The 15,485-nt window shown below is 42.9% G+C and overlaps 1 protein-coding gene across 9 annotated transcripts in view; it reads right to left on the bottom strand.

Annotated features, from left to right (window-relative positions):
• Window positions 1-15,485, bottom strand: part of LOC137321833 (protein 4.1-like) — a 160,284-nt gene that overhangs the window by 13,650 nt on the left and 131,149 nt on the right. For 8 of the 9 annotated variants that reach the window (XM_067984553.1, XM_067984546.1, XM_067984552.1 and 5 more), the window contains 2 exons: window positions 13,674-13,754; window positions 7,146-7,259 (listed from right to left, as the gene is read on the bottom strand). In XM_067984553.1, coding sequence (XP_067840654.1) covers window positions 7,152-7,259; window positions 13,674-13,754 — 189 coding nt within the window. In that variant the 3' untranslated portion in view covers window positions 7,146-7,151. The remainder of the gene's footprint in view (window positions 1-7,145; window positions 7,260-13,673; window positions 13,755-15,485) is intronic. The other variant, XM_067984547.1, reaches the window with a different exon arrangement.

Below are 15,485 nucleotides of genomic sequence, written 5' to 3'. Positions count from 1 at the left end.
CTCATGGATGCCAAGGGCCCTGTTCACAAGTGAACGGACATTCTGGAGGGAGATGCAGAGAGGGGTGGTGATAGCTGATCCGTTGGCAGAATCCACAGGGTCAGCGCTGGGAGGGGTGAGTGGGACAGGAAGGAAATTGGCAAGATTAGCCCCCAGCGGGCAGTGGGAAAGTGAGAGAGAGTAGGATATGAACATACGAATTAAGAGCAGGTACAGGCCAAACGGCCCCTCGAGCCTGCTCTGCCATTTGATAAGATAATGGCTAATTTGATTGCGACCTCAAACCGACTTTCTCCGTCAACCTATTTATACGGATCAGATCAAAGCTAGTCTACCAACGGATCAGATCAAAGCTCTGCAGTCCTGCCACATCCAGTTGTGAATGGTGGTGGACAATTAAACTACTAACGGGAGGAGGAGGCTCTGTAAACATCCCCATCCTCAATGATGGCAGAGTCCAGCACGTGAGTGCAAAAGACAAGGCTGAAGCGTATGCAACCATCTTCAGCCAGAAGTGCCGAGGGAATGATCCATCTCGGCCTCCTCCCGATATCCCCACCATCACAGAAGCCAGTCTTCAGCCAATTCGATTTGCTCCACGTGATATCAAGAAACGGCTGAGTGCACTGGATACAGCAAAGGCTATGGGCCCCGACAACATCCCGGCTGTAGTGCTGAAGACTTGTGCTCCAGAACTAACCGCACCTCCAGCCAAGCTGTTCCAGTACAGCTACAACACTGGCATCTACCCAACAATGTGGAAAATTGCCCAGGTATGTCCTGTCCACAAAAAGCAGGACAAATCCAATCTGGCCAATTACCGCCCCGTCAGTCTACTCTCAATCATCAGCAAAGTGACGGAAGGTGTTGCCAACAGTGCTATCAAGCGGCACTTACTCACCAATAATCTGCTCGCTGATGCTCAGTTTGGGTTCCACCAGGACCACTCGGCTCCAGACCTCATTACAGCCTTGGTCCAAACGTGGACAAAAGAGCTGAATTCCAGAGGTGAGGTGAGTGACTGCCCTTGACATCAAGGCAGCGTTTGACTGAGTGTGGCACCAAGGAACCCTAGTAAAATTGAAGTCAATGGGAATCAGGGGGAAAACTCTCCAGTGGCTGGAGTCATACCTAGCACAAAGGAAGATGGTAGTGGTTGTTCGAGGCCAATCATCTCAGCCGCAGGACATTGCTGCAGGAGTTCCTCAGGGCAGTGTCCTAGGCCCAACCATCTTCAGCTGCTTCATCAATGACTTTCCCTCCATCATAAGGTCAGAAATGGGGATGTTCGCTGATGATCGCACAGCGTTCAGTTCCATTTGCAACTCCTCAGATAATGAAGCAGTCCGAGCCCGCATGCAGCAAGAACTGGACAATATCCAGGCTTGGGCTCATAAGTGGCAAGTAACATTCACGCCAGACAAGTGCCAGGCAATGACCATAGAATCATAGAAGTTTACAACATGGAAACAGGCCCTTCGGCCCAACATGTCCATGTCGCCCAGTTTATACCACTAAGCTAGTCCCAATTGCCTGCACTTGGCCCATATCCCTCTATACCCATCTTACCCATGTAACTGTCCAAATGCTTTTTAAAAGACAAAATTGTACCCGCCTCTACTACTGCCTCTGGCAGCTCGTTCCAGACACTCACCACCCTTTGAGTGAAAAAATTGCCCCTCTGGACCCTTTTGTATCTCTCCCCTCTCACCTTAAATCTATGCCCCCTCGTTATAGACTCCCCTACCTTTGGGAAAAGATTTTGACTATCTACCTTATCTATGCCCCTCATTATATTATAAGATCACCCCTAAACCTCCTACTCTCCAGGGAAAAAAGTCTCAGTCTATCCAACCTCTCCCTATAAGTCAAACCATCAAGTCACGGTAGCATCCTAGTAAATCTTTTATGCACTCTTTCTAGTTTAATAATATCCTTTCTATAATAGGGTGACCAGAACTGTACACAGTATTCCAAGTGTGGCCTTACTAATGTCTTGTACAACTTCAACAAGACATCCCAACTCCTGTATTCAATGTTCTGACCAATGAAACCAAGCATGCCGAATGCCTTCTTCACCACCCTATCCACCTGTGACTCCACTTTCAAGGAGCTATGAATCTGTACTCCTAGATCTCTTTGTTCTATAACTCTCCCCAACGCCCTACCATTAACGGAGTAGGTCCTGGCCCGATTCGATCTACCAAAATGCATCACCTCACATTTATCTAAATAAACTCCATCTGCCATTCATCGGCCCACTGGCCCAATTTATCAAGATCCCGTTGCAATCCGAGATAACCTTCTTCACTGTCCACAATGCCACCAATCTTGGTGTCATCTGCAAACTTACTAACCATGCCTCCTAAATTCTCATCCAAATCATTAATATAAATAACAAATAACAGTGGACCCAGCACCAATCCCTGAGGCACACCGCTGGTCACAAGCCTCCAGTTTGAAAAACAACCCTCGACAACCACCCTCTGTCTTCTGTCGTCAAGCCAATTTTGTATCCAATTGGCTACCTCACCTTGGATCCCGTGAGATTTAACCTTATGTAACAACTTACCATGCGGTACCTTGTCAAAGGCTTTGCTAAAGTCCATGTAGACCACGTCTACTGCACAGCCCTCATCTATCTTCTTGGTTACCCCTTCAAAAAACTCAATCAAATTCATGAGACATGATTTTCCTCTCACAAAACCATGCTGACTGTTCCTAATCAGTCCCTGCCTCTCCAAATGCCCGTAGATCCTGTCTCTCAGAATACCCTCTAACAACTTACCCACTACAGATGTCAGGCTCACCGGTCTGTAGTTCCCAGGCTTTTCCCTGCCGCCCTTCTTAAACAAAGGTACAACATTTGCTACCCTCCAATCTTCAGGCACCTCACCTGAAGAGTCTAACCACCTCTCCTTGACATTCAATGGCATTACCATCGCCAAATCCCCCATCAACATCCTGGGGGTCACCATTGACCAGAAACTTAACTGGACCAGCCATATAAATACTGTGGCTACAAGGGCAGGTATTCTGCAGCGAGTGACTCACCTCCTGACTCCCCAAAGCCTTTTCACCATCTACCAGGCACAAGTCAGGAGTGTGATGGAATACTCTCCACTTGCTTGGATGAGTGCAGCTCCAACACTCAAGAAGCTCGACACCATCCAGGACAAAGCAGCCCGCTGGATTGGCACCCTCTCCACCACCCTAAACATTCACTCCCTTCACCATCGGTGCACAGTGGCTGCAGTGTGTACCATCCACAGGATGCACTGCAGCAACTCGCCAAGGCTGCTTCGACAGCACCTCCCAAACCTGCGACCTCTACCACCTAGAAGGACAAGAGCAGCAGGCACATGGGAACAACACCACCTGCATGTTCCTCTCCAAGTCACACACCATCCCGACTTGGAAATATATCGCCATTCCTTCATCGTCACTAGGTCAAAATCCTGGAACTCCCTAACAACAGTGTGGGAGAACCTTCACCACACGGACTGCAGCGGTTCAAGGTGACGGCACACCACCACCTTCTCAAGGGCAATTAGGGATGGGCAATAAATGTTGGCCTCGCCAGCGACGCCCACTTCCCATGAACGAATTTTAAAAAAACCTTTGACTCCCTTGTTAATCAGGAATCTATCTAACTCAGCCTTAAAAATATTCAATGACCCTGCCTCCACCGATCTCTGGGGAAGGGAATTCCATGGACTCACGACCCTCAGAGAAAAAAATTTCTCCTCATCTCCGTCTTAAATGGGAGACTCCTTATTTTTAAGCTGTGGCCCCTAGTTCTAATCTCTCCCAAAAGGGGAAACATCCTCCTCGCATCTACCCCTTCGAGTCCCCTAAGGATCTTATATGTTTCAATAAGATCGCCTCTCATTCTTCTAAACTCCAATGTATACAGGCCCAACTTGTCCAACCTTTCCTCATAAGATAACCCACTCATCCCAGGAATCAGTCGGGTGAACCTTCTCTGAACCGCCTCCAAAGCAATTATGTCCTTTCTTAAATAAGGAGACCAAAACTGCACACAGTATTCTCGATGTGATCTCACCAATGTCCTGTACAACTATAGCAAAACATCTCTGCTTTTATATTCCATTCCCCTTGCAATAAATGACAACATTCCATTTGCCTTCCTAATCACTTGCTGTAACTGCATACTAACTTTTTGTGATTCATGTACTAGGACACCCAGATCCCTCTGTACCTCAGAGTTCTGCAATCTCTCTCCATTTAAATAATATACTGCTTTTCTGTTCCTCCTGCCAAAGTGGACAAGTTCACATTTTCCCACATTATACTCCATCTGCCAAATTTTTGCCCATTCACTTAACCTATCTATATCCCTTTGCAGACTCCTACGTCCTCTTCATCCAAATCATTGATATAGTTTTTAAATAGTTGAGGCCCAGGCACTGATCCCTGTGGCATTCCACTCGTTACATCTTGCCAACCTAAAATGACCCATTTATGCCTACTCTGTTTCTTGTTAGCTAACCATGGGGCAGTTGGGGTGGCTGCTCGTAAGGAGGCAGCGACGAGTGCCTCGATGGGTCCTTGGGAGGATGCCAAGAGAGACACAGAGGGAAGCTGCAGGCTTATCTAAGAGGGAGTTGAGCTTGGGACGGCAGCAGGAGAGTACAAAGGTGGAGGAGTGCTGAAGGGTTGGGGTAGGGAATTGGGAGGGCAGAGTACCCAAGAGGGGAGAAATGAAAGGAGGCATGACGACAGGAGAGAAGGGCCTAGGAGGATAAAGAGAAAAAAGGAAAAAAGGGAAAATAGAAGCAACGGGATCGGGTCCAGAGTGACAGCCAAAATGCTCACATGAGTGGACACAGGGAAACTCAGGTTACATAGGTGAGGTTACATAGCAAGATTGGGATAGATATGTCCTGTTAATAAACAGGGAATAGAGAGGAGACAATAGGAGGGAGTCCAAAGTTCAAGTCAGAGATCCCATGGTGGGATAAAGTTGACGTAGATAGGGTGGAGTCAGCTGGGAGCATCGACAAACTGACGTTCAGGTTCGGAGACAGGTGTGGAGGGTGAGTGAGTCCAGAAGCTATTTGAAGGGTAGAGTATCAGAGGATGCACTGCTGGAGGTAGTTCCATGGGAATGAAGAGCCAGGAGGTGTGCAGAATCAATTGTGGGGCAGAAAAACGGTGGCAAAGTTGGAGGTCACTAGAAGCGGCGGAGAAATGGACTATGGCCCAGCAGAGTGAATTTCTGGCCCTGGAACCACACCGTAGCAAAACAAAGCTGAAAAACCAGTAGGAGTGTCATAAGCTGAGCAGGTAATAACTGCAGTGGGGGTTGGGCTGTAGGCTAGACAAAGTTACGGTAAAACTTAAGCAACTGAATAGCAGATCAGAGTCACAGCAGCTGAGTCTTGCAATGTAGTTGAATGGAGTAGCATAGTTTCTCCTCAACTGGACCAGCGTGCGGCACTGGAAGTAATCCCAAGGTCCTGCTTTTTAATGTACTACCTAACGCCTCAAACTTCCTTTGAAAGGCCTCCAGTCTGATACAGTTAGTTGGAAAAAATGGCAAAGGGAGTATCAGGCTACTCACCCTCCTTCCCTTTCCAGAATCTTCTGAATACTTCTGAGTTAAGTTCCTGTATATAGAGCTTTCATCACATACATCCAACTGCTTTGATTCTGTAGGTGGCTTAAAGCTGCACTACTGGTGCACCAGGAGCAAAGAAATTTATACACCTGCCCACCAAAAAGTTTTTAAAATTGTGCAGTCAGTGTCATTTTATGCACTCATGACAATTTGTTTTTCCCATTAAAGCAAGGTATTTTTATCCCTATTTTCAGTCAACTGCAGCTAAGAGTTTCGACATTGCCAGTAGCTACACTAATGAGGTTCTTATTAGACAGTAAAGAGTTCTTAAATTCAACTCAAGGTGGCACCTAATAAGTTTTTCTTCCTCCCGCTGGCAAGGAAGTTTGTCTCCACTTCAGGATCTGCTCCATTTGCTTGCCATTTGTCGATTGCCTCACGCTAATTGTTTTCTTTAAAGTGATGCTGTAAATATACATCCAGTGTGTGAACACTGTCAAGGACAATCAATAGTAGCAGTATCACATACTTGTAATCAAAGCACTATTGAAAGAAGTGTTTGTTGACAATAACTTACTTATAGGAGGAAACTCTGGAGCAGAAAATTCAAAAATAGCATGAATGCTCCCTTACAGGTTTCTGTAGCTTGCAATATTGAGTGCTGCTCAAACATTTTTTTTTCAAATTCTGGGACACAGCACTTTTAGTCTGGGAACTCAAAGTTAATCTACATGTTGCAACTATGACTTTAAACTTAAAACATACTTCCTATATTGACAGATGCTGTTCAAACAAAGCAAGCAAAATATAATATTCATAGCAAAACAAAGAATCGTGCAACATGCATTGCAAAAACAGTGAAATCATACAACTTAAATATGAAACTTTATACAACTTAAATATGAAACTCCTGAAACATGTACTACAGTATTTCCCATTTAACTGGAAAGTATTCAACTAATTGCAGGATGCAAGGCAAAAGGAAAGAAATTGGACCCAATTCAGTAAATGTCATTCATTTAGCTGGCTAAGGACTGAACATATTTGGTTTGTTAAAATTTTGTTACAGTTATTAAATATTTTAAGATAAATTGTGGTTATGCCAACATTTTTTTTACTGCATTCCAGTTTGCAATTTAAAAACTTTAAAAAGTTTTTTCAATTAAAATAGATGCACTTGGTCAATTCGCTGACAATTAAGTTCAAACCTTTCTCTGGTAAATGTTTAGTTTCAGATATTTATTGAAGCCTTGCCAATTGTTGCGTTCAGATAACAGTTCAACACAACGTAGACTAGACCCATTCACAGCACACTGGGTAAAACTGCAGTACTATCACTGTGATTGGACAAAATACAAATAAAAAGAAATTATAGGCAGGCATTGTTGGCTAGTAGTGTACCAGGGATCAATGCATGCATTTCTCCCTCAAGTTAATTAAGATAACCTGCAAAAGAAAACAGAAAGCATGCTGAGAAAACAGCGGTGAGTTGCGAAGCACATAATGTCTGCTCTCATTAGGTATTAAATTTGCTGCCTCAGTAGATGCTGTGTTCCCTTACCTTAACTCATTCCTCCCCGTCCTCAGTGAGCTCTGTCTCTTTATGTACCACTACCCTGGTGACTGACATGTCTGGGTGCTGCTCTTTGGCTTCCTTTATTGCCTGGGCCAAGGCCTACCCAGAATTAAACAATAATGATGGGATTGAAGAGCAAAAATTACAGGTCAAAATACACAACAAACAATGGCATGATTAAAGCAAGTTAAATTTGCTAACATTTGTATGGTAAAATAAATAAATAAATAAATAAAGTGCAACTTAAAAAAAACAGATCTATGAAAAATCTTCTCAAACCAAAAAAAACTAAAAAAAAAAGTTTACTTGAAATGAAATAATCAACATTTGCAAATGAAGGTCTCCTTCATAAATCAGTGGTTGCCCAAAAGTCAGCAGTCCATTTAAAAGCTGTGTGCTTGCCCCTTTCAGAACATGCTCCTTAACCATTTTTGGAATAATTTATCAGATTTCCCCATACATTGTGAAAAATACGTTGGCTGTTGTGACAAGCTAATTTAAATTTAACCCTCTATTATGAAACAAGGACTAGTGGGAGGGAATAAATGGCTGTCAGCTAGTTATTCAGACTCATATCTTAGAATGAAGTGCACACTATTGCAAGGTGGGGTGGAGAGGGGGGGGTGACGTGGGTAGCTGAAGCTTTCTGCATATTCCTACCACTAATATTGCTGGCAACACAAACCACTTTTGTCTGTCAGATTTACATCAGGATGGCAAGTCACTATTTCTCATATGGGATGCACAAGGGCCAGAGGTGGAGGAATGCAGAATTCTAGGAGGGTTACACGGCTGGAGGAGGTTGCAGAGATAGGGAGGGGCGAGGCTATGGAGGAATTTGAATGCGAGGATAACAATTTTAAAATCAAGGCGTTGGTGAACCGGGAGCTAATGTAGGTCAATGAGCACAGGGATGATGGGTGAATGAGACTTTGTGCGAGTTAGGATACGGGCAGCAGAATTTTAGATGAGCTCAAGTTTATGGAGGATGGAAGATGGGAGGCTGGCCAGGAAAGCAATGGAATAGAATAGTAGAGTCTGGTACTAACAAAAGCACAAATGAGTGTTTCTGCAGCAGATGAGCAATATTAAAGGTGGTGGTAGACAGTCTTGGTGATGGAGAGGATATGGGGTTTGAAGCGGAGTTCAGGGTCAAATAGGACACCAAGGTTGTGAACAGTCTGGTTCAGCTTGAGACAGTGGTTGGGTAGAGGGATGGGGTCAGTCGCGAGGGAACGGAGTTTGTGGCGGAGGCTAAAGACAATGGCTTCCGTGTTCCCAAAGTTTAATTGGAGGAAAAGTCAGCTCATCCAGGACTGGATGTTGGACAAGCAGTCTGACAACACAGAGGCAATGCAGGAGTCAAGAGAGGTGGTGGTGAGGTAGAACTGGGTATCGTCAGCATCCATGTGGAACCTGTTGTGTTTTCAGATGATTTCACCGAAGGGCAAGACGTGGATGAGAAATAGGAAGGGGCCAAGGATAGATCCTTGGGGGTTTCCACAGATAACGCTGGAGGGTCAGGAAGAGAAGCCATTGCTGGAGATTCTCTGACTAAGACTGGATAGGTAAGAGTGGAACCAAGTGAGGGCAGTCCCACTCAGCTGGACAATGGAGGAGAGGCTTTGGAGGAAGGTGGTGAGACCAACATAACTGCCATTTTGTATGTTCACCCTACTGTGAAATAAAGCAGCTTATCAATTGATAAGCTGAGATATAACAACAACTTGCATTTATATAGTGCCTTTAACATAGTAAAATGCCCAAGGTGCTTCACAGGAGCATTATCAAACAAAATTTGACATCAAGCCACATAAGGAAATATTAGGACAGGTGACCAAAAGCTTGGTCAAGAGGTAGGTTTTAAGGAGCGTCAAAGGAGGAGAGATGAGAGGTTTCGGGACAGAATTCCAGCGCTTAGGACCTAGGCAGCTAAAGGTAAGGCCAATAGTGATTAAAATCGGGAATGCGCAAGAGGCAAGAATTGGAGGAGGAGTGCAGAGATCGTGGAGGGTTGTAGGGCTGGAGGTGGTTACAGAGATAAGGAAGGGCGAGGGATTTGAAAACAAGGATGAGAATTTTAAAATCGAGGCGTTCCCAGACCAGGAGCCAATGTAGGTCAGCGAGTACAGGGGTGATGGGAGAATGGGACTTGGTGCGAGTTAGGATAAGGGAAGCAGAGTTTTGGATGAACTCAAGTTTATGGAGGGTGGGAAGATGGTAGGCTGGCCAGGACAGCATTGGAATAGTCGACTCTGGAGGTATCAAAAGTATGGATAAGGGTTTCGGCAGGGATGGAGACAGGCGATGTTACGGAGGTGGAAGTGGTAGTCTTGGTGATGGAGCAGATATGCGGTTGGAAGCTCATCTCAGGGTGCCAAGGTTGCGAAAGGTCTGGTTCAGCCTCAGACAGTGGCCCGGGGAGAGGGATGGAGTCAGTGGCTAGGGAACGAAGTTTGCGGCGGGGCCAAAGACAACGGCTTCGGTCTTCTCAATATTTGGTTGGAGGAAATTTTTGCTCATTGGACAAGCAGTGTGACAAATGAGAGCCAGTGGAGGGGTTGAGAGAGGTGGTGAGGTAGAACTGGGTGTCATCAACATACATATGGAATCTGACATCATGTTTTTGGATGATGTCGCCGATGGGCAGCATGTAGATGAGAAATAGGAGGGAGCCAAGGATAGATCCTTGGGGGACTCGAGGTAACAGTGCAGAAGCAGGTAGAGAAGCCATTGAAGGTGATTCGCTGGCTACAACTGGATAGCTAAGAATAGAACCAGGCGAGTGCAGTCCCACTCAGCTGGGCGACAGAGGAGAGGCTTTGGAGGAGGATGGCGTGGTCAACCGTGGCAAAGACTACAGACAGGTCAAGAAGAATGAGGAGGGATAGTTTACCATCGTCACAGTCACATAGGATGTCATTTGTGACTTTGATAAGGGACGTTTCAGTACTGTGGCAGGGATGGAAACCTGATTGAAGGGATTCAAACATGGATTTGCAGGAACGGTGGGCATGGATTTGGGAGGCCAAATGTTTGCTCAGCCAACCTACTTAGAGATTGAATGTGTGAAAGACACAAATATCCAGTTCAGGTCAAAGGGAGTACTACTGTTAGACCCACTCCCCACCCCAGGTTATACAAGGAGAAATAGGGCTGTGAGAGTCAATCCCCACAAAAGAAAGATACTCAGACTAATTGTGGAAGTGACCAGACACTGCTGAACTCAAGAAAGTATCTACAGCAGGCCTGAATTTGTAACATCCATTACAAGTGCATGGCTAGCAGAAAGGCAAAACTGGATGCCATGTCAGGTCTCCCTTATGGCTAATGGAGGCAACTCAACTATAATGCTGACCACAATGCCAGAGGTTCAGGGCCCTTTGCTTACCCCCTCCGCCTTAGAAGCTTGTGTTATCAATATTGATACCCATACAACACTGATGTAGATGATTACAAAACTTTTCTTTGTATTTTGAACTTCAAACTGTTCCTTGAGCCTGTATGGCCTTTTGGAGGATTATTCCCTTTGTCCCTTCCATTAGTTCCCCTGTTTCTCCCTAGGCATTGATAATGGCCTATTGATCTGCTCCCAGGCCCATCAATTCTGCTCCGAACTGACTTTCAACATGAGCGAGAACAGCTTAGGAAGGATTCTCCTTCAGAATGCCTCTGCTGGATACACCCACACTGCACTGTTGAGATTAGGAATTACAATGAGGTCAACCTCTTGCATCCTACATCCTCTGGGGAGATATCACTGCATCATTCTCCAAAGCCACAACCATTCTGGACCAGATATATGAGACTTGTATCCTCATTATGATTGTGTCCAGCTCAAACACTGCTAAACCACCAAACATATAAAAAGGTAATCAATCATCTATGAAAAAACTGCATTGGGCAATTATATTTTAATGAAAACACAAAGCACTGGTAATCCACCCATCATAAGGCAATCACTTTTTCCTAGACGAGCCTAAGAAAACTTAGAAATGGCTGGAATAGTTCAACGCTACGCTTAAGGAGACACTGACTGTCTAATTGACTGGAAATTCTTCCTGCAGCCTGTACAAATCTCGAGACTGGATAATAGTAATTTATCAGAAATCAAAACATAAGAACATTTTGCTGTACCTTATGAATTTGCATTGCGAATATAAAAATAGCAAAACTGGTAAAAGCACATTTAATTTTTTTTTTGTTACTAACGAAACGATAGGTTTGCAACTGAGCAGGGTATATACATATCAATCACAAGAAAGCACTCTACAAACTTGCAAGAACAGCCTCAGAATTTTCTGGTGCAAATTTTTCAACACAGGGATAAGCCCAGGTTATAAACAGGAAGTACAGAAACAATGCGCCTTTATGACATTCCCATTACTCTTGTTCCTGTGACAGTTATTCAAACGCTATATAAGAGGTCACTCCTCTGCTGGGCATCGCCACAACTTTCCCCAAAGTGAAGTATCACACGTACCAAATTCAAATATTAACATAGAACTTTAATTGGTAAAAAGCAAGTACAGCTGAGCAGGTTTATGTGTGGTATTTAGATAATTTCCATCTGATGAATAAGGGTTATGGTCCTCTTCAATCATAGGAACAGCAGTAGGCCATTCAGGTCCTCGAGCCTGTTCCACCATTCAATTAGATCATGATGTGGAGATGCCGGTGATGGACTGGGGTGGACCAATGTAAGGAGTCGTACAACACCAGGTTATAGTCCAACAGCTTTATTTGAAATCACAAGCTTTCCTCCTTCGTCAGGTGAGTGCAGGGTTCCATAAAGGCACAGCATATATAAATGTAAGGAGTCGTACAACACCAGGTTATAGTCCAACAGCTTTATTTGAAATCACAAGCTTTTGGAGCTTTTCTCCTTCGTCAGCTGCCTTTCGGGTGAAAGATTATCTCTGATCACCAGGGATTGTTCTCTGACTATATATGCTGTGACTTTATGGAACCCTGCACTTAACTGATGAAGGAGGAAAGCTCCGAAACCTTGTAATTTCAAATAAAGCTGTTGGACTATAACCTGGTGTTATAAGACTCCTTACAATTAGATCATGGCTGATCTGTACCTCAACTCAACTTACCTGCCGTTGTTCCATATTTATTAGCCTTTTTGATTACTTTTTGTACCTGAGCATTAGCTTTTAGTGATTTGTGTACATGGATACCTAAATCTCTGCTCTTCCACAGCTCCTAGTCTCTTACCATTAAGAAATTATTCCTATTTGTCTTTCTCAGATCCAATATGGATGACCTCACTTCTTCACATTGTCTTTGCCATAGTATTGTTCAGAAGCTTTTCTTCCTGCCAACAGCAATGTTAAAACCACTACCCCAGCAAAACATATTGCTCAAGTTTTAGGAGAACTAAATAAATTATCCAGCTTTTTGGACATCTAGTTCTTTGAACATATAATTCTACGGCCTATTTAGTGCTCGTGCAACAAAAATGCTGCTGCATCTCTAAAGAATGAGGGGGCAGGCAAAGCAATAGTTATTTAGGATAAATGGGTCTGTAAAAAGGTATTTAGGGAAGGCATACAGGACAACCCTCAATACTGTCCAATAAAGTAGGGTTAGTTCACTGGTCTTCTTCAGGACATAAAAGCCACCAAAAAAGTGGTTTTCAAAATAAACAACTCTGAAGTACAACAGAATGCATAAAACCATTGAAGCTGAACATTGTTTTTTTGGATTACTTCCCCATGCTCTTAACAAATAGGGAGATACGATTCTAAGGGATCCTTCTGCGTAGAAGCTGGTAAAGCACCACAATCAAATGGTCAAGTCATTGTAGTATTTAAGTTTTAAAGCAGATATGTTATGTTGATGTGCAACATCAAGAAAGAATATAGATGCACTAACATACGCTGATTACTTAAGTTCACAAGAACTCATTGGTTCAAAAACATTTTTTCACCTAAATAGTCCTGACTATGATGATCAGAAGCTCTAGGTTTTTTTCTCCCTCTGTAGTGCTTTGCCCCAGTAAAAAAAAAGCAAAAATTATTTACATCAACTTGAATGAATCAGAAATGAGGATGATCTTCCTCAATAAAAAAACTCACCTACAACCTATATTTAATCTTAAGTAAAGATTTTGGAAGAGAAAAGGTTGCATATCTTCTTTAACCTGCTCAAATATCACAAATAAAAATTTAAATTTTTAACTGATATTTTATTAGACTAAAAGTCTGTGTCAGAAGAAATAGTGTAAAGACAAATGTTGCCCATATTGCAGATGAGTGTTTGAAGTATAAAACAGTCCAGAAAAGTAAAATGTTGCAGAGTTGGAAAATTGTATCAAAAAGCTCAAAATTCTGTATTAAAATCAGTCAACACAATTTCACTCCCATACATTAATGCAACATTCATATATTTTCAATCTACTTGGAAACTAATACTGAATCACTGCTGGGTTACTTTAAAAATATTTTGAGATACTCCAACCAACCTGTAAAATAAATTCAAAAAAAGGAAAAGGAAAAAACTAACCTGATCATGGTCAATGTCTGTATCCCCTGTGATAACAATTCGTTTCTCAATTCTCGTTTCAGAAACGCCACCTTTCACAGTCTAAGGAAAAGTGAAGGATTAAGTCACTCATTGATTTTTTTTCTTGATTAATAGAGTGCAAAGCTCCTCTTTTTCAGTCACACCTTGTTAGTCAGTTTTATTATGTCTAGATAAGATACTAGCTTAATATCTGCACTCGCTGTTCTACATAGGCTCCCGGTCCAGCAACGCCTCAATTTTAAAATTTTCATCCTGGTTTTCAAATCCCTCCATGGCCTCGCCCCTCCCTATTTCTCTAACCTTCTCATGACCTACACAACCCTCCAAGATCTCAGAGCACCTCCAATTCTGGCCTCGTGCGCATCCCTGATTTCAATCGTTCCACCAGTAGCGGGCATGCCTTCAGCTGCCTAGGCCCTAACCTCTGGAATTCCCTCTAAACCTCTCTGCCTCGCTCTCCTCCTTTAATACGCTCCTTAAAACCTCTCTTTGACCAAGCCTTTGGTCACTTGTCCTAATATCTCCTTGTGGCTTGGTGTCAAATTTTGTTTGAAGCGCCTTGGGATATTTTACTATGTTTTAGGTGCTATATAAATGCAAGTTGTTGTTGTAGATAATTTTTAAAAAGTTATGAAATCCCTTCATTTTTTGTGGTCTCTGATGCTAGGCATCAACAGCAGCTGAAAAGGGTAGATGAACTGCTCTGTAGTCTGCAAGAACCCAGGAAAGACAATTTCAGCCCATTAAACCTGTTCTTTACATGATGTACCCAAACATAGATTATAGCACACCTATTCTTCTGAGGGAAAGCTCTGCATAAATACTTTCCAATCTCCAAAAGGTAATCAAAACATTCATCCATCATCGTTATCCACGATTCAACCAGAGCCACTTGCCTATGGCAGGTAACATCCCTTTCCATCAGTATGGGAACTAGGGTGAGCCATGAACCTACAACCATATTTATATTTTTCCCTATTAACTTGAACTCTGTTCCTAATTAGATATTTATCTAGCCATTTTTTCTGAAGGAGTTCATTGCTTTTGCTGGGAATCTATTCCACATGTCCACTGCTGATTCCAAAAAAAAATTCTGGTCTTGTTGAGACCAGTTGATTTTGAAAGTATCCCCATGATCTACAATTATATTCCAAGTTAAGTAGCTTGCCTACATCTACAATGATTTAGGTCTTCAAAATGCTGAGACGCACAATCATGTCATTTCCGTTCCACTCTTTCCCTAATCTTTTTTTCTACAATTTAAATCAGTTCAGCTAATGAGTCTTTACTCAAAACTTAGAGCCCAAAGTCCTGGTATGGTTTTCTGAACATATCAACTTCCTTTTATACACCAGATTCCTAACGTGGTCTCATAACCAAACTACACAATATTAGAATAACGCTGTCTGTTCCCCACATGGTCTTCTGTCCAACCTCTGCAATCTGCATCTACTCCCATCTCCCACTGTTCCTGTGGCCCATACTGAGTCATTGACCCATTGTGGGGAAGGCAGTGGGACATCAGCCCGTGCAGCTTCCAGTCTCTACTGATCAGTCAGTCTGCACTATTTTTGATCTTGATGAGGTATAAATAAGTTTATTTTTATATTTTCTGCCTTTTGTTACTCAAGTTCTTAGTATTTATCATATATTAGTAAATAATTAAATCAGTTACATTTTCTGTTTTGGTATTGATAAAGTATAAATAAATTAAGTTTATCTTTAAACTTTGTGCATTTTTGGTATTTATCAAGCATTTATAAATAATGGTGTACCTGAACAGCAGATATA

This window comes from Heptranchias perlo, chromosome 5, assembly GCF_035084215.1.
Source record: "Heptranchias perlo isolate sHepPer1 chromosome 5, sHepPer1.hap1, whole genome shotgun sequence".
Lineage (NCBI taxonomy): Eukaryota > Metazoa > Chordata > Chondrichthyes > Hexanchiformes > Hexanchidae > Heptranchias > Heptranchias perlo.
Note: the sequence above shows the minus strand (reverse complement) of the source record. Positions and strands in the feature narration are given on the sequence as shown.